The 20443-nt window shown below is 44.2% G+C and overlaps 1 protein-coding gene across 2 annotated transcripts in view; it reads left to right on the top strand.

The window, feature by feature from the left end:
* POLDIP3 (DNA polymerase delta interacting protein 3) overlaps positions 1 to 20443 on the top strand; it is a 90698-nt gene that overhangs the window by 30752 nt on the left and 39503 nt on the right. For both annotated transcript variants that reach the window (XM_085601171.1, XM_085601170.1), the window contains exon 2: positions 8571 to 9018. In XM_085601171.1, the coding sequence (XP_085457297.1) occupies positions 8571 to 9018 (448 nt within the window). The remainder of the gene's footprint in view (positions 1 to 8570; positions 9019 to 20443) is intronic.

The raw sequence follows: 20443 nt of genomic DNA, 5'->3' as shown, positions 1-20443 counted from the left end.
GCTTCGCGGCGCATGGGATATTGGGGTTGTGGCTGGGGCTTAGACCGTAAAGGAATCTCATGGCTTGGTGACAATTTATCCCACCCAACCTGAGTACGGTACAAAGCCGGAGCAAGCACCTGGGCCCACTCTTCTGCAAAGTTCTGAGCCTGATCCTTCGGCACAGTGTGCGCAAAGGATGGGAGGATTAACTCCTCCCCTCTAGGAGCGGCCAAAACGAAAGCTGGGGGCCAGTCCGCCTCTGCCAATAGAATGCCATATGTGGCGGTCAGATTTTCCCCCAACAAAATCCCTTTTACGGTACGTTGTATGTCACCTTCTATTAAAAGGACTATGTCATATAGCCTGTCAGGGGGAGCCACTCTAGTATCCGCAGTTTCTACAGTAATGAACGTGTCAGTTGCTGTCGCCTCTAAATATGGACGCAATGCTTGCCGCACTACTGTAACCTCCCCCGCGCTGTCGAGCAGCGTTAGTGCCCATGTCAGGTTTTGAAGCTGCTTTCTCACTATCTGTAGCATACCTCGCTGTCAGTGCAGCAACTTTCTTCTTCTGAAACGGGGGACGTTGACGTGCTAACTCGTCCTGCTTACCTTTACCGTCTGGCTGACGGGGTAGCTTAAGTCCTTGTTGGGCACCTGACCTTTGCCACGTTCTCCTCCACCGGACTGTGAGACCGATGTTTCCTGTGAAGAACGAGGAGAACGTTGTTCAGTAACCTGGAATCTATCAGGAGACCTAATTCTAGTGCGATCGCGCAAGTCATATGTGCGCTCACCAGTCGCTAGCACAGGCGATGCTGGACGAGACCCCTGTTTTTGTTGCTGCTTCCCTCGTTTCTTAGCTCTCCAATTTTGTTTAGGAAAAGCTAGACGTTCGTCATTGAAAGACGAACCCATCTTAGTTTGCTGTTGCACAACTGTGGTCTGAACAGAAGGCTTAACACCTAAACTACTGCGGCCTATGGTCCTATAGGCCTCCGCAATAATTTTAGGCAACTCTCTGGGTTTATCGACGTCGTCTACGAGGGCCAGAGCATTCGACACCTGAAAGTGAACCGCATCTCCCTTGACGTTACCAAGGATTAGAGTGGCAACTACATCGAACACACCGACAAGCCTCATCCCCAACTCGACCGTTGCCTCCGGACCGTGTTGATCTTGAGCACGTTTGATCACGGAGGGCAGTACGGCCATAGACGGGGTGCCGAAGCACTTTGCGTAGACCGCTGCAAAAATCTTACCCCAGTTATCACAATTGGCCACCTCTGGGACTAAGTCTTTCTGCAAACTGATGGTGAGTATCCTGTGTTTCTCTACAGGAGTAGAGTTCGGAAATACTGCTTCCAGCTGGTCAAATTTCTCAGCAAGCCAATAAGGCAAATCGTCCTTTTTCTGGGGGTGCTTGCCCATTACTGAATTAACCATGACAGGACTAATAACAATCCCGGCCGGGCCAGCTGGTTGCCCCGCAACAACAGGTGCTCCTACCTGCAAATTGCGCAAAACATATTGTACCAAAGCCCGATGTACTGTAATCAGGGCTGTATGGAGTTGATGTAACTCATTCACCGTGGCATGTAAATAACGAGGATGAGGTGTAAATCCGGCCAACACCAGCCAAGTAGCCCCTAGAATGGACAAAGGGCCCATTCGAATCTGTGTAACCGTGTGAGGGAGGGCGCCATTAAACCAAATACGATGCTGCCATGCGGAAACAGGAATCTCCTGCGTCCTATATGGCGTATAATCCGCCGGGACTGCCGTATGAGTGTAAGAGTGAAACGTATTATCGTCCGCACTCACCGCCGGCAAGGTAACCCAAGAGTAAAACAACTCATAGGGATATGATGCATCGGCACTCACTACAAAGATAATAGACATCCCATCGTCAGGCACCCAGAACTGCGTCAAATGACGCCGGAGAGGTGCGCGGCTATGCGCCGCAATAGCGACTTCAGCCGTAAGGACACAGAGAAGAAAAACAATCTATATTCACAGTAGCACAAAAAGGGTATAAAGAAAGAACCTTTTTAATTGACAAGCTTGTTTGAACCTATATAGTAATTATTAGGTAGGTAAAAACCGTCACTCCTGTTATCCAGAAACAAGAGTGAGGGCGTTGTAGACCTAATATAAGCAGTACTAAGGCGTCTCAAATCATAAGACCAAACGGTGGGTGCGCCATGTTGCAGGGATTCTGCTCATGCACAGAACTATGCACAGGAAACCAGGACCTCAGTGAATTGCGGTGTACCTAATACTCACCTCAGTACCCAGAACCCCTATCCAACTAGCATCAGTGTCTCATTCGTTCTCCGTATCATCTCGAAGCTACCAATGATTAGACAATCCAGAACAAGCGACTTAGAGTACTCTCAGGAATGGTGGGAATCGGAAACACCTTTTCGTTATTATTCTCATATCAGCCCACAATAAGAATAATCAGAGACACAGTATAGTTTAAAATGTTTATTATTAACTACGTGCCCTAAGATGCAGTACTTTGGCTAACCTAAGCAGACAAATGATTAAAAATAAAACCATCAGCATTGTTACAATACCATATAAAATGAAGGGAGAAATCATGTTCTAAATGATAGTGGATTATAGTCACCCTCCCTTCATAAGAAAGCTAGTATTATTAAACTAATACAAGGTCTCTAGGTTTGAATGGGGAACCCCATACCGTAAAGATCAGCTTAGGTGAATCACATCACAGGATCAGTTCTGCTCTGTGTCTGGAAAAGGTCTTCTCCAAAGTGTCTGAATCATGCTTGCAAACTGCAATATTAAAGGCACTCGAGTTTCAGATACTTGCAGCTGTGTGCGTGTTATGGCTAGAGCGTGGGCCGATCAACCTGAATTCAAAAGCATACATTGTTATTTGGCCCTGACGGCTTCTGCACACAGTGTTCAGACCAAGTTCGCGGTGCACGTCTAAGGATGTGAACAACAGACCGTTCTCATATGAAGAAAAAGCAAGCAGTTTTTCTTATAATAACAGCTACCTGCAGTGTCGTGTGCAAAAGTGGCAAGATGGCGTTTTAATTCTAAGACGCTTATGCTAACATAGCAATGTGTGTACCTGGAGCTCCGTCTCCACTACAGTTTAACATTGTCTATTAACTGTTCTTTTTGCATTTGTCACCCTGCGTGGGACTGGTAGGTCCTGACCTGGGTCTCATGCTCTCCATGCCACTGGAGTCAAGCTAGCCTGGTTGATGAAGGGTGAAACCCAGAAATCGGTCCCAGGATGCTTGTTTCCGGTCCAGGGAGGACAATGGCCTGGCAGTTCAAGACTGATTTGCATATGGCTGGGTTTTAACTGGAATGTCATGGGAAGAAAAAAAAACGACGGGTTTATCCCCAAATCTCTGTACTGGGGTGAAGGTTTGACGACATTCAACATTGTGTCCATCAATTGTTCTTTTTTCATTCGGCACCCTGAGTGGGACGGATATGCCCAGACATGGGTCCAGTGCGCTCCATGCCCTCAATGGAATCTCCTTATCCTAACACACTCAACCTCTCTATGAGCACCTCCATTACACAACACAACAGGCCCTCATTCCCACCCCTGCCACTCCCAATCGAGCAGGGATTCCGCAAGATTTTAAGGATGCATCCCCTCACCTGGACCTTCGCATTCCCACCTAACTTCATCCAGACAGCCCTTGAGGTCCCTCCTTTCTACCAGATCCCTCCTCTCATTTTCTATCCCTGAACCAACACTCAGACCTGGCTGCGCGTCTGGACAAGTTATCTCTCCAAGTGAACCTTCTCTCTCAAGAATTCCATGAACTGATAGCCCTCTCGCTTGACCATCTACCCTTGCTCAGTTCTCTTATTTCCTTAGGACAGATGCCCACAGTCCGCGCCAGCGCACCCTCTGGCCTTGACCAGCACTCCTCGCACCTTATCTCTAAAACCTTACCCCTCCCTAACGCCCCCTCCCACTCTAGAAGAATGATGGCCGAGCTTGCGACTAGTGATAGAGAGCATCTACTCCTCTCTTACTCTATCACTCTAGACACTGACAAGATCCTTATGGCCCAAGTTCAAGCCATTCACGTCAACCCACACAGGTAACCCTCTAACAACCGCAGAGTCGTAAATAGCGACAACCTCAAGCAAGTGAACATCACTCAGACTCCTACATCACACACGCCTATACGTCTGAAATGCGCAGTACTTAATTGTAGATCAGCAAGCAAACATGCCTCATATCTTCATCCTCATCCAAAACAATGAGCTAGATATCATCATCATCACAGAAACATGGCTTAAATCCTTTCTCCACCCCGATCTTAGACCTCTTAGTGCCTCCTAGTCATGACCTAATCCGTCTAGACAGATCTAAGAAGCAGGGCGGTGGACTAGCTTGTATACACCGGAACACACTATCTGTTTCCCACATTGAGACCTCCACCTCATCTGCAGTTGAATACCTTTGCCTCAACATATCTAGCAATCACCTCCCAGTTTGCAAACTTCATACTTTCTACCACCCTCCTGGTGATAGCTTCCTCTTAATTGAACAACTAATGGAAATCATCTCTTCCAACGAGGACCCCTCAGTATCCCAAATCTACCTCCGTGGTTTCAATCTTCACTGGTCTTATCCTAATGACCAAGCGGTGATCTGCCTAAACTCATTCTTATCTGATTTGGACCTTACCCAATTCTGTGACCGGCCAACTCACAACAAAGGAGAAATTCTGGACCTCATCATTTCATACGGTAATACTATCACATTGGAGGACATTACCCAGAGCTCAAAAAATCATTACATTTTTACTAGACCTCCAGGCCTAGTAACCTAAAAAATTTACTCAACCTAACTGAAATGCACTTGACCTCATTTTCATGAAGCGTAGAAATGTGACAAGTTAACTAGATTTAAAGGCATTTTTATTGCTCATTTACTTTGTGAACAATAAAGTTGCCTTTAAATCTTGCTATCTTGTCACATTTCCTCTGCTTTCAGAGACAGAGGTCAAAAGTCAGTTTGTCTTTGTACTTGTCAGAAAGGGCGAGTAGGACCTAAAAGTAGCTCGCCCTAATTGAATCTGGCTCGCAAATGCATGCGGGCGAGTGGTTTTTTCGAGCCCTGCATTACCCCATGTGATTGGTAAGACCATAAAAGCATCTTCTTTATTAACAGGGAGGTGATCCGGAAAAGGGATCAACCGAAGAAAATTAAACAGTGGAATTGGGACCTCAGGAATATTAACACAGAATGTCTAGCAATCGAATGTAAATATGCCTTGTCTTCTCAAGATGACATGACTGATGTACATGATTTCACTGACTTCTATAACTCCACTATTTCTGGTATCATGGATTCATTTGCACCTCTCAACAATAAATGCCTCCTCCAAAATCTCCAAACCCTGGTTCAACAACAACCTAAAATCTAAACGCCGCAACTTAAGGGCAGGTTAGATCCGTTAGGAGCTCCTAATAATAAAAACAAAAATCAAGACTACTAAGGCCGATTACTTCAGAGCCCAACTTATTCAAGCCTCGAATCGCCCCAAGAAACTTTTTGAAATTGTTAAACAACAATCAGCAAAATCACCCAACCACTTTGACTCAGGAGACCACTCTCCTTTATGCGACGATCTGGATGTTTTCTTTATGGAGAAATCTAAACTCCTCAGTATTGGCCTTGAATCTAAGAAGGACCTTCTTACATCATATGAGAGTGCGGCTCATCCTGCCCTCTCTGAGAGATTAATTCGTATTAGCACCAAGAACAAGGCCACTTGGGGCTCTTTTACTCCCTTCAGTGAAAACGACATCTACAATTCCATTCTTGGCATCAACCCTGCTAATCACTTCAGAGGCCCGTTGCCACCGTCTCTCTTCAAAGAAATCAAGGATGCCTTCATCCCCCTTTGGACAAAGATTGTAAACGTTTCTCTATCTCTAGCGAAGATCCCCGAATGTCTAAAAGCAGCTCGGGTTTCACCCATTTTTAAAAAAACCTGATGCAGACAGAACTGATCTCAACAACTTTCGTCCCATCTCCAACTCTGGCTTAACTCCTAGAAAAATGTGTGCAATGGCAACTCTGCACGCACATTGAGAATTTCAATCACTTGGATCAACATCAATCTGGTTTTCGGAGCGGTCACAGCACTGAATCGGCGCTCACTCACATTATGGATGACATTTTATAAATGTTAGACCATAATGAATCCTGCCTCCTAATCCTCCTTGACCTTTCCTCAGCATTTGACATGGTTAATCACGATAACCTCTTAGCCATTCTGGAACACAGGATGGGCCTTTCCGGTCTGGTATTGCAATGGTTCTCGTCCTTCCTTCACAATAGATCCCAAAGAGTCACGGTGAATCAACCCCTATCCCAGCCTTCTACAGTCTCCATGGGGGTCCCTCAAGGGTCTGCCCTTTCTCCCATACTCTTTAAAATGTCCCTGGAACCGTTAGCGAATGCTCTAAACTCCATGAACCTTCTTTTTCATATGTATGCGAATGACAGGCAACTTTACCTAAAAATCGCCTCCTCTGAAGACTTCACTTCTCTCAACTAACGGGCTAACTGAGAACCACCTCCTGTTCAACACCGCCAAAACAGAATTCCTTCTCAATTCTCCTCCTAATCACATCCCCAAGATAGACCTCTGGCTGAAACACCTCACTGCCTTCAACTACTCCCCTCTTATCATTGATTCAGCTAAATCTCTCGGAATCACCTTGGACTCGCACTTAAACATGAAGAATCATATTAGCATGGGTGCTAACCACCAAATGAGGATTCTTGGAAATCTAAAACCATTCCTTCCTCAAGAGGACTTCAAGCAGGTGGTTCAAGCGCTTGTCCTGCCGAGGCTAGACTATGGTAGCGGTACACTCCGAAGCCTCCCCAAATATACCTTGGCCCCATTCAGGGCTTCCTTCAATGCTGCTGCCAGATTGATTACTGGTGCAAAAAGAAATGAACACATATCCCCAGCCCTAAGATCTCTAAATTGGTTACTCTACGAAGCAAGAATACTACTAAAGATTGCTTGTTTGACGCACAAAACCCTCCATTTCAAAACCCTTGGTTACCTGGCCCAAAAGCTAGAACTATCGGGAGGGGGTAGACCATCAAGAAGTGCAAATTCTCTCCTATTGAAACCTCAGACCTTCCACAAAAAGAGAACGAGGCTTAGAACTTTCTCTGGTTCGGCACCGAAGATCTGGAACTCTTTTTCCACCGGAAGTCAGCAGAGTCACCTACGTGCCTGCTTTCAAACATGAAGTAAAAATAATCGTGATGAACAAGTTCTTGCCTTAAACGGTCATGGATCATCTGCTTTCTCAGTGACCCCTGACTGCACTCTTTTTGGTCTAACCACTGTAATGCTCAGGGTTGTCTGTCATACCCTATCAAGTAATGTTTATTCTCATCCTGGTACATTGCTATTACTTCATTGTGTCATTCTCTGTTTCTCCCCCCCCCCCCCCCCTGCAATTTCCCCTTTACTTTGATCTTCCCTTCATTATGTGAAGCGCACTGATACCCTCCGGGGTCTTGTTCGTGCTATACAAAACTTTATAGATAAATATATTCCACTGGAGTCAAGCTAGCCTGGCTGATGAGGGGTGACACCCGAAACAGTACCCACAATGCTTATTTCCGGTCCAGGGAGGACCTGGCCTGGCAGTTCAGGCTGGACTGTTCACATGTGGAGCAGGGTCTAGGCGGATTTGCATATGGCTGGGTTTTAACTGGAATGGCATGGGGAGAAAAAAAGACTGTGGATTTAGGCCCAAATCTCTGCACTGGGGTGACTGTTTAATATTGTTCAACATTCTGTACGTCAATTGTTTTTATTGTTTTCCAATACATTAAAACAAGTTTTGAAAGGATGGATGTATCTGCATTCTACCACAAACCGGCTAGTTTATCCAGCATCCCTCTGATCAAAAAGCTCTTTTGTTTGTCTTAATGTGCTCAAAGGACTCGGTCAGTGGATAGATGTAATGGGGTGGGGGTGAACCCTCAGGACCTACCTGCACGCCTGGCACTTTACTTGCAGATTATTGTAAATGAGAGACAGAAGTTCCTGTTGACTAGGTTCTGTCTTAAAATCCGAGTTGAAGGTGGGGGATTAAGGAACAATTGTCATACTAGAGTTCTTGCTCCCCTACAAGCATAATGTTTAATACATTGTCTGTGCTGTGAGTGAATGCCACAGAAAAAACAGAAATTAGTTCACACATATTTTGTAACAGATTTATTATTTTATTACTCTGAGCTTAAATCTGAATACAAGCTGTTTTTTTTTTTATACAAAATCCTAAAATAAATATGCTTCAAAAAAACAATTTTTTCTTTTCCCCTGTTTCATAAGAGCTTTGTTGTCCGGCTCTGAAACGGATCCAGCAAAAGGATCTTCTAGGTCTAAGACAGAGGGTAGTGATGTTAAAATGGGAAGGAAAAGGATAGGGAATGACCTTCCATTTGTAATACGGAGAAATCTGCTTGAATTGAAGCATGCCAGCAGCCTTAATCCAAAGAACATTGACCAGTTTGATATATTTTTTTTTCAGACTAAATTCAAGACCTGTGGCAAGTGGTATCCGCTCACGCATTGGGGTTGCACCGCGCTTTGGAGTGCCGCCACGTGCAGGAGTCCCAGTGCGCACTGGAAACTCCCAGCCCACCTTCAACAGAGCAGTTGTTCCCGCTACTGGTTTCCAACGGACGTTTGACGCCCGTCAAAAGATAGGCATCACAGATGCTCGCCAGCGGCTGGGTTTGAAAGATGCCCGGGAGAAGTTGGTACAGAAGGATGCCCGTTACCGCATTCAGGGCAAAGTGCAGGACGCTCGGGAGATGCTCAACTCGCGAAAATTGCACGGTGACATCAGTGAGCCAGCTGGGAAAATGTTGGATGCTCGTGAGAAAATTGGCTTCAAGCGTAACGCTCCTGCAGCCATCATCAGCCCCGCCGTGGCCTCAGGCCCCTCTAACATGAAGATTACAAAGACCATCCAGGTGACTTCCCTTGCGCGCATCCTAATCTTTGCTTGCTCAGTGTACCCTATGTTTTTTTACATGTGGTAATTACATTGGAGAGTATTAGCAGAATGTTGTGCTCATAGGTAGAAGTAAACTAAAAGCACACTTCCTTGTGAAGATCTGTGATTATTTCTTTTCTCTAACATAATGCTAAGAGGAATTTGAAGACGTGATGGAGTATTCGATGGGGGCATTCAGAAATATGTGGTAATGGGTCGTTTTCAGCAAGATGTGTGAGGGCTGTCAGTTTGTGAGTGCATGTTGGATCTACGAGGTGAAAGCGCAGTTATGTGGGTGCCAGATGAAGGGTTCATTTTAAAATCCGACAGTGCACTAGAAATGTTTTTCATGGAAATATACAAAGAAAGGATGGCAACTATGAGGAATACACCATCCTCATAGTGTTGGGAGGAAGCAAGCTTTAAATGCTGTATTCAAACTCCCAGCACATCTGTACAGTACATTCAAAAACGTTTATGAACCAATCTCCTTCCTGGATTACTGTTTTGAAGATTGTCCATGCTGAAAGCTTATAGATTCCTTGAGGTGTTTTGGGTTTCTAGGGGCAGGTTTGTGAGATGAACCCAACAAAAGGGGCGCACTGATGCCAGCAGGAGGTGTAAAGTCAGTGTAGGGGAAGGAAAGCATGTATATTTAGTGGCTGAACTCAGTTGCGCAATGTGAAAACAGAAAACCTGTGATGAATCCAGACTTCTCCACTTGACCAAATTGTGTGACCCTGGGCAGTTGTTTTATTTCAATTCCCCTCCTTTTTCTTCATTATCACATATAAGAGGAACTCAAGATACATGATTTCAGGATGCGTGCTGTTCAAAACCATCTCCTGTGGCTAGGATGTAAACACTAATGGCATTGTAGTGGGGGGGGGGGGGGGGGGGATATAAATGTTTCTAAATTAATGTTTGAAAACCATCACTTAAAAAAATACTTCTTAATGCACTGCTTTAATTTGGTTTACCAGGGTGAAATGGTTCTACAGGTCAAATAAATATATAATTAAAAAATAATAATAATTTTGGAGACTCGATTTTTTTTTACATGTTTGCTGTCTTTAAAAATGAAGGTGTTCTTACAGTTAAGAGCCTAGTTACTTCCTTTCCCTAACTGCAAATAAAACAAATAATTAAGTGCTTGCTGTATATTTTTAGGTGGAGCATTCGAGACCTCTTGTATATACTTTAGTATATACTTTAGTTTATGCTTACATGTGTCTGTACCTTATGGGCTCTTGGGAACAGGCCTGGACCTTGTCTGCTTCCGCTTAGGGACTTTTTTTGTCTGTTCAACTGACTCTATTTAACTGTATTGATAGAAAATGATCAGCAGAGGCCAGTAAAATACCAGAATAGCTTTCTGCTGAGGGACTTACTTTTTTAAAAAATTTCTGGCAACTGCCTCTATCTGTCTTGATAGAAAACGACCTACAGAGGTCAGTAAAAAACCAGAATCACTTTAGCATTCTCTAGATTCATGTCCATAGAAATCATCTTCTACGAGCACCCGTAGACTATAATCTGTTTTTCAAATCTTGTATTTTCAATGATATGACCACTGAAGGCCCTGCTTTTATATAAAAAAAACAGGGCTTTGGACCATACATACCATTTCCCGCTGAAAGGCAATATTTCTCTCCATGTGTTACCATACCTGGTGTGTCATGCAGTTTGGTGCTTACTTTCCCTCCATGTTAAAGAACAGTAGATGTTTCAGCACCCAGGCTAATGTGCTGCATAGATCAATACATATAAGGTCCCAAAGGTGAGACCGATTGCATTGCAAATGCTTGTTTTTAAAAATGCCATGTTAGTGCTGAGTCGAGCAAACAGCAGCCCAGTGCTGCTGCCACTGCCCAGCGGGCCACATGTAAAGGTAAGGAGGGCCACACTTTGTGAATCACTGATTTAGGGGCATCCAGTGCACATTTGTCCTTGGCTCTGGCGGTAGTTGCTCACATAGGATGAGAGTGATGTAGTCCCGTTGATAGCTTTTTTTTTTTTCTTTATTTTGAGATGTTTCCTCCCAGTCTACTTCTAAGTTCGGTCTTAGACTTAGGAAAGGAAGTTTTGGTGAGGTCTCATATCTGCTACATTTTTAGTATGAAGCCATTTTTTCCTGAATTATTTTCGACAGGTTGTCTAACGTACCCTTTTCTTGCAGTTTGTGCCTTTACAATGCAAGAGACTGCATTGTAGATTAGCCCACAAGAGGTACTTATATACCAGACTAGATGAGATCCCTGCCAACTCCTTGGAATTACTGGCTACAACCTCAGACAAGGTACTCAACATGACCCAAAACCTTGACTGATGCAGTAACGGCTATCCGAGACAGTGCCACTCTGACGATTATCAAAGCATAAACTTCTTGCTCCCCTTCACCTTAGGGCTACCCATGCTGCCCTACAGTAACTAAATTTGCTGTTCATCCTCCTTCAGTTTCAAAACCCTAAACCATGACAGTTCTATATTTGAAATTCAGCGAGAACTTTGAACAGAATTCCTAAATTCCACTGGTACTCAAAATATCCCATCAGACAACTAATAGTCTGAAGTGACCTTGAAGATCTTTTCTTCAAAAATTAGGTATCTAAATGGATGTAAGGGGTGTAGAGCTCCCGGATGACTTGTCGACTTCTGTGAACTCATCAGCTAGTGCCACTTTCAGGAAACCTCTGAAACACCATTGTTCAGCCAGCCTGTGAAACTCCCTGTTCTTTAATCTTTCTCCCTTGTTTCCACCTTCCTCCAAATTTGCTTTCCACTAGTGTCCTGTTGTTCCAGTGGCCTAAGTTGTACATTGGCATGGATTGCTGTACAAATGTTATAAATAAGTGATGCCAACTCAAACAAACTGTTCACTGAGCTTGAGTGAAGCTTCCTTGAATTGAGCAAAAATTGTTGACGTTCTCTTGAAATCCTCTGTCCGAAACAAGATTTGGTGAATCTAGACCCCAAAGAGGGCACATGGACAGACTCGTATCTAGGGGAATCTCCTTTGAGACCGGATGTTTTTCAACCCATCATGGAACCCACCTAAAATCTCTGACTGGGACCACATTTATCTGGAGACTGGTGGGAACTGTAACGTGCTCAGAAGTTTCAGTACTCTAAAAGGTGTTGGTAGGTCATGCTGTTTGCGACCCAAGCAAACTTGTTTTCCCACAGATCCTCTCGTACTGCTATCTATAGTTGCCCTCTTTGCTCTGACTGACCCCTGACATGTAAGCTTTTTGAAATTGTGTTCCTTTGTGACCCTAATTTTACACCTTGAATTCCTTAAATAGCTGCAAGGGTGAACACATATTTGCACTCTGTTTTCATGCTCGTTAATTATTTTGATGTTTACGACATGTTATTTAGTATAGGGCTAAAACTTAAGAGGTGTTAACATGAAAATGCACTGTTATTGATAGAAATAAACGTGGAAATATGCTAATTGCAGCTTTATTTTTCATAGAACCCAATATAAAAATTAATAAATATAGATAATTGAGAAAAAATATATATGGATAAATTCAGACTGAAATGTTAATTACCATAAAAGTGGGAACCCCAGTATATTCTATTTGTACCAGTATCCACTAACATTGTGATGTAAATATGACACAATATAATACTTTAGCAATTTTCAAGTTTCAGAAAACTAGCAATTTTGCTGCAGACTGTGTTATGCAGAAAGGCTAACGGCTAAACCAGTGGTTTTGCCCAAAGTTTTGGACCTATTCCAGGATTTTAGATTCTAACTAAATAGTTAGTTAATTGTCTTTTTTGTATATATTGACCATTTGGATTGGATCATGACCTCCTGGACTTGCACTAGATACTCCTAGGCTAATCTGTGATTTGGTATAATGAATTGTATGTACCACACCCTTAAGACAATGGTTCTTGTGTCTCTACTGTAGCAAAATCTGCAATCACTCACCTGGGAGCTAGTCGCTGCCCCTGCCCCCTGATTTGTAGTTAGAAGTGCCAAATGCTTTTGGTCTATTCTGTGGTTAATTTCAACCTTATTCATTCCAGATGGTTTATACCCTACCACTATATAATCTATATTGCCCAGCTTCAGCAGTGCACAGTGTTTTGTCTAGCACATAGACTTTGAAGGGTTGGGTTGAAAAAGGAGTTCCAAGCAATGGATATGCATGGTCAGTCCTTTCGCTGACCTCCTTCCTCCAGTAGATTACTCTGCACATCTGGTAATCTAGCTGAGTACACTTGCATCTGACTCTATCACCAGATACAAGCTAAAGCTGAAGATTGCTCTGCCGTTCCCCCTCCTCCATGTGGTCCAGCCACCAAAAGATCCTGTCCCGGTTGTCTTCCTACAGGAACAGCTGTTCAGATAATGGGAGACCATTCCTCCAGAGAGGCCTTAAGACAATATAAAGCCACGTAATTGAGAGGGCCATTGCAGTTGCGGTTATATTCTGCAGATTTTCCATAGATACACAAGTCTATTTTTTTGACTCCCTAGCACTTAGGACTCAGTCAATGTCCCTACCAGAATCAGAAAACCAGTTGTACTGCATTCATTCTACAACCCACTGAACTCTATTTGAGCGAGATGCGTTTCAGCTAACAATCAATCCCTTGAGATGTTATAGGGGTAATTAGTGGAAGTCCCAAAACGTCTCATTAAGGAATAGAACATTTGGATACAAAGGGTACATTTCAAAGAGTTATTTTTAAATCCAAATTCTAGTCTAGTGCATACAATATGAAATGTAACCACAGTGGGGAATAAAGGTAAATTGTTCACCAAATGTGTGAATTAGAGGAGCCACTGTAACATGATTGCTGTTGTAAATCTATAACAATCCTACCCTCAGTCTGCTACTTTTAAGCAGTAAATGAAGGCCCATGTTGAGTTACAGAGACGGTACACATCCGCATACCTGTTTGAAAAATAGGAGTTCTTTTTACAGTGAAACAGCGAGGTATGCTGTTCTCTTCACTCTAGGCCATCTTCACTGATAGGTCAGCTGGCGAAGTCTAAGTGCTTCCTGTCCTGGTAGCCTTCACTTGAAATCGGAGATATGATTTGAAATATGGTTCTTTATGACCTGCCCCAGTGTAACCTGGTGTAAAAATTATCCTCTACCCTTTACTGTCTGTGCTTGACTTTTATTACATAATCTCATTGTTAGGAACGCTCAGCAAAAGCAAGTAACAGAAAATAGCCTCTCTTTATTTTCCTTCTTCGAGATTGTGTTCTTTTAGATGACAATAAACGAGACACAAGTTGTCAACCATATCAAAACTCTTAAACATCCACAAATTTATATAAAATGAAATTGTTGGTGTTGAGATTAAACACTCCAAATATATTCATGCAAGCTGATTGACTGGCACATGTAACTCTAGCAGGTAACTTACCAGAATAGAAAAGGCACAATATTCATAACAATGGCTTGAATTGAAGATGTGAGAAGGCTCACCAACCATGCAAGTTGCCTCAGAAATCTTGGTTCATAGCAACGCTGTGTTGACTTCCATCCTGCTCCACACACTCATCCTGTTAGCGAGTTTCAGTGTTGCTCAGACTGAGTCTATGACAAACCTTGGGAAAGATTATCCTTTGACATGGGTTTAGCTCTGAATTCTCTTCGATTCATAGGCTCTGGAATGTTGTGGCCATTGTCTGCAAGAGATCTTGAAGGAGTATTGTGACTGGTCTGTGATAAAGATGTCTTTTAAGTATATTATTTGTCTAATTCGTCTGGCTCTGAGATCTCCATTACTGGACGCAATACTTTTGTAAAGCACCCTGGTGCTGCAAAAAGGCCAAAAGATAGAGCCTTGATTTCAAAACCTGGTGTTACTGGAGAAATCGCCGGTGAGGAGGAAAAATGGGTATAGCCCTGTAACCATCCCTTGGGTCTAGACACACCGGCCAGTGTTGAGGCCAAAGGATATATACCGGAGTCAATGGATTCCCTCCATCCTGAAATGAGTGACAACCAATCACGTATGGAAGTTCTTGAGGTTTATCACACGGTAATGACTTTTGTCCTTCTTTCGATCTATAAAGATGTTGCCCAGGAACCCCATAGGCTGTTCCACCGAAGGAACAGTTGCACTTTGCATCACCAGCACTCGCATTTCCTGGTCCATCAGTTCCTAGTCTGAACCTTAAAAAAGGTGATTGGCCTTGCTCTCTGCCACTGCCTTGGTGATTTAATAGAATTCCAAGTGGAAGCTCTTGGTTGTTTGATGTACACCAGCATTGCTGGTCATTCTCCACCCCCCCCCCCCCCCCCCCATTTGTTTGTAATCGCAGCCAACCCCCCCCCCCCCCCCCCCCCTCCCACATTTCGTACACAAGAAAAAGAAATCAGACATGCCAGTGAGAGACATGGCTTAATTGTTGGTTCCTCTGGAAAATCATGTCCTCTTTTGGGCCCGCCGGATGAAAAATTGCCAAAACTGACTGGTCTTGCCACTGACCTTGACTCCAGTGTAATATCCTATGAGGGCCATTATTTGAGAGCCTCTCCACAGTGATGCTGCAATTTGCGTTTCCCAGGCATAATATGGCTTTCTTAGCACAACCTTATAGGGTCTCCAGGGAAATGACACGTTGGCCTCTTCTGTCATGTCATATGTTAGGGGGCCAAAATGCAAAAAAGCTTGTCCTGGCAATCCCCAGGACTTATCCATGCCCACCGTCTTGTCTTTGACAAATTTTGCTGAGAAGGTAGCCATCCATCCATCTATTCTGCTGTTGTTGCCACCTTTCCCTCCACCGTTGGTTGGGGACTTTCCTCCGCGAAGCATCCACTAACCTCTTTGACCAGGGATTTCCACAGACACTGGCCATCTATCTTGCCACCTCTCAGGCCAAAAACCATTGGGAAGACTGCAGACTGTAAATTTCCTCTGGATCCAGCATACCTGGAGATGTCTTATCCTGCTCGTCTTCAGCCTCCCTCCCCGTGTGGCAGTTATGCTCAAGGCTCAGATGCCGTGGTCCGACTGCTCACTCAAAATTCTCTTGGGATTCCTCTTCATCTGTTGCTTCGTCTGTGATAGGAATGAGATCCGAGCATGACTTGGAAATCTGAGCGGTAGTACCGTCTCCGTCTCGGTCCATAGGGGATCTGGCCATTTTGTACCACTCAGTAAAGGCTTGCCTAAAGCGGTCAAAGACAACAGATGTTGAGGATTGCTCACTCTTTTCTTTTTTCCTTAACCTTCTCTGGATTCTTACCCTGAATCCTACGGGATCCCGCCTATGGAGGGGTTCAGGATTGTTAGTTGCTGCCCGATAGGCTCTAGGGCCGTTCTCACCACTCTGTATTGATGCATCCACAACCTCAGAGAAATTTCTATACCATTGGATGTACTTCTCTCTCCTCCTCCGTTAGGGAATCCTTTTATCCTCTCTGAATAGTGCTTATGTTCAATATACACAATAACCAGCAAATTAAAGGCCCTTGAATCTGTTTCTGTAGGTATCTGTAACCCCCCCTCAATGCAGATTAAAATGCCTTTCCAGGCTGTCCGAGATTTGTACTGCTGCACCATTTGGTCTAAGGTAACATAACACTGTCAAACAACACCTCCAACAGTCAGTCAGTATGGTGAAACTCCTGTAATATACTGTGCCCAGAACGTAAATCACTTACTAGTGGTACAAATCGGACAGGCATCCTACACTGCACGCTGACCGGGCTTTTTAGCCGCATGCTCTCATTGGTGCTCGGACAAGCTACGCATCCCCACCAGACGTGGCAAATGCTGGCCGCGTCATAGCACTACTCCCAATGCCCCCCGCTCCCAACCACTTTTCTAAGTAGTTGCCTGGTAATGCATCACACTGCATGAGCATGATTCCCCTCTGCGGCTAAGGACAGAAAAAGACTGCCATGTGCAGTACAGTTATGAACATTCAGGCATTTGCTCTGTTATGGTACTCTGGGGGCAAATCTATATTACAGAAGCCGCAAGAGCAGCTTGTACGGTCTTTTCTGCAAGACATACTGCATGAAAGTGAGTTAGCAGCAAAAAAGCACCAACTGGCACCATCGGCAGTTCTGTCAGTATTTGCAAATGTGCTTTGCATTGCAGACTTCAAGGCCCGCAAGAAGGCGAGGCTCCCAAACAAAATTATTTGCAGTAAGTGAACGACTGATATGTTATTCTAGTGTACTGTTTCCTGCACATAGACTTACTCGCTTAGTTAGCACGTTTATGGTAGACAGTGCTTTAAAGATCATGCCTACAGATAGGTTTTCCCTGTCTTATCAAAGGCTTATTCTGGTCAAAACGAATGCATAGAGTTGGTGTTGGATGAGCCTATTACTAATGAGTGGTAGTCTTTCTCATCAGTCTAATTTGTTTGCTTATTATTTCATGGGGTTCGTTCCTCTTCTTGTTGATTGTCCCTCACCTAAAGAATATGTGCATTACCATCCTTTGGAATGGATTACTACTAGCCTTTCAAGGCTCACATCGGGGAACTACTTTTTAGGTCTCGCCCATGACTGCGTATGCGTTCTCGCTTGCAAGAGATCTATGCAAGGGGCTTATAGCCCGCCCATTGCTTAACATTTCCTGGTTTCATTGTCCCTCTTATTTGCTGCCAGTTGGCCAGCACCTGGCTGGCTTCACTTATCTTCATTCGACTAGAGCATGGACCATGTACTGATTGCTTCAGCTTGGTTGCTGTTCTTCCATTGATGGCACTGTGATTGAGGTATTACTTTTATTTTTTCTTCTTCCCTGTTGTCCTTGTTGAACTGCTTGCCTTTTGTAGCGATGTTTTACTGTGCCACACAAACTCCTAGGAAGCTCTTTTCTCCTTTGAAATGGATGTTTATTATGACAACAGAGGTTGTCTGCTTCCATCTGTATTTTTACGAAGAAACAGACATATGGGATCAAGTGCGTTCGTTATGTCATAGGATTTTTTGACAAATGTCATGTTTCTTGTTTTCCATTTCTGGAATGATTAACTGATTTGCTTACAACTATAAGGGAGTTGTGCTGAGACCTAACCAGCATTGGCAAATCGAGTAGGTTTAACTTTTGAGACTATTATCTCTGCAATTGACATTTGTTTATGCTGTATAGCATGGACATTGCCGACTTTGCAAGTGGATTGAAGCCATGCTGTATAGCAGCATGCCTAAAATTGATGCTAATGGGACTATGATGCATCCAGATCTAATGCACTTTTTTCTTTAAAAAAAAATAAAATAACCTTAGCCCTGTCTGCATCCTACCACTTTTTAAAAATTTAGTTTTAGCCACATCGCAACCATCTGCGCTGCTGTACAGCATGGGTATATAAAACCTTGCCAAAGCCAGTAGCCCTCATAGGTGAGACCTATTGGCTTTGCCCATGCTCGTTTCTTTTAGTACTCAATGGAAGTCCATGTATTTTCTTTCTGTTTTCCCCTCTTAGCACCACCCCTAGCACTAGCCATGTCACCACCACCAGCTCATCTGTGGCTTCTCTTGTACCTTCTTCTCCTGCGCCTCTTTTTTCTTTTTTTGTGTGGCTTTTTTCTCCAACACATCTCCTTTGCTGCTCCCTCCACATTCCCATGCTGCTCCTGCCATACAGCAGACTTTACCTTGTATCCCCCCAGCAGTTGCATTATTAAAAACAAGCATTGGCATAGCCAATAGGTCTCGCTTTTGGGACCTTTATAAGTATTTAGTTATGCAGCACAATATCCTTGGTGCAATAACATCAACTGTTGCATTGCTAAAAACTTATAAGGTCCCAAAGGCGAGACCTATTGGCTATACCAATGCTTGTTTACCATCACCATCGGGGTGGAAAAAAAAATCTTTACTCTGCAGCATGGGCACCCTTCACTGCCTTTGAGATAACTTCAAAGAGTCGCCTAGCTTGTTGTAGGTAATCTTACTTAGTGTATTATATATTTGGACTCCATCACAGAAGAAGCAAAATGCCAGTCAGGCGGCGCTCTATGCCAAGCACATAGTTTTAGCTTATGCGTTTTAAGCCACGCACCATTGAGACCCCCCCCACACACACACATACTTTTTTAAAATCCCACTTAAAGTCCTGTGCGCAAAGAAGATGCGATAAATGTAAAATAGTCACCATGCAGTTTAATACAAGTGCTTAAGTGGAAGTGTAAAGGATCAACTGAGTGGGGGTGTAAAGGATACACTCAGACAGCCAATGGAATTAGGTGAGAAATTGTTTCTACACTAGTCTGAGCCAAGACATGAATGTCTAAGTCTAAACTAATGCCTGAAAAAGGCTGGTCGAAGAGAGCCAATGGTTGAAAGGGACAAACTCAAATCCCACTCTAAGCAAGCAATGGGTTCCAGCTGTGTTAAACCCCACACTTAAAACACACACACACCCATGCCACATCATCGCTCGCTCTCCACCATAGCTCCTTGAAGGTTATTTGGGCACGCTGCGAGGCAGCCCGCACCTCTTCTTTCAACGCTGCTGCTGAGGTGGAGCACAGGGCTTAGCAGGGGTGGAGAGCTGACCAAAGTCTGCAGAGGGGAGCGCCCTGCCACCTGACTTGGACCTCGCGGTTGTCCCCCAGAGCATCTACAGGTGGTTACAATCTTTTCACCCTGTATAATGTTGTAAGAGACTAATCAGGGCGTTGTGTAGCTCACTGCTATCTTTGAGCGGGAAAAGCGGGGAATCGCATCAGCAAATCTCGCAGGAGTGGCTACAGACCTCTATCTGAATGATGCCGAGCAAGAACAGACCAACTACTGGAGCTCACTGCCAGAGAAGACCCCCATGCACACACACACAACAAATCCTCACTAAACGAGAAGCATCTGTCTGTACACAGAGCCCCACTGATGAGGCTACTCGACATCCATCAGTCTCAATACCACAAGAAACTGCACACCACAAACCCTCACAGAAAGAGAACTCTCTGCGGGGGTATAAAAGAACCTCACTACAAGAACAACCCTGCAGCCTCACTGAGAACAGCCACATAGATCAATGACCTGTATGAAAATTGGTGCGTACAAAAGAGGGACACTGACAGAAAGCACTGAAAGCAGAAAAGGGGCACTGAGAAAAGGCGCGTCCGCCAGCAAGGCCTGCTTGGACCACTATGCATAGAGCAGAGCATCACTGTTGCTCTCACCTTTGTGATTTTTAATAACTTGTGTGTTATTTGTTTGTTTAGCTGTTTTTAGATAGCGCCCTTTACCTGCACCTTAATTGGCCCCCGCACTGCCGTTTTGGCGGATTTGGCTCTGGGGTGGGTGTTCGTTTTGGCAGCCATTTTGGAGTGGGGTGGGTGTTCGTTTTGGCAGCCATTTTGGAGTGGGGTGTGTGGATAGAGGTGTCTCTACCCTCCAGCGCTTCAGTGCGCAGGAGCAGCCTGGGAACACCTACTTAAGGCGAGTCC

This window comes from Triturus cristatus, chromosome 4_2, assembly GCF_964204655.1.
Source record: "Triturus cristatus chromosome 4_2, aTriCri1.1, whole genome shotgun sequence".
In the NCBI taxonomy this organism is placed as follows: domain Eukaryota; kingdom Metazoa; phylum Chordata; class Amphibia; order Caudata; family Salamandridae; genus Triturus; species Triturus cristatus.
The sequence above is the reverse complement of the archived record's forward strand: the minus strand, read 5'-3'. Positions and strand labels throughout refer to the sequence as shown.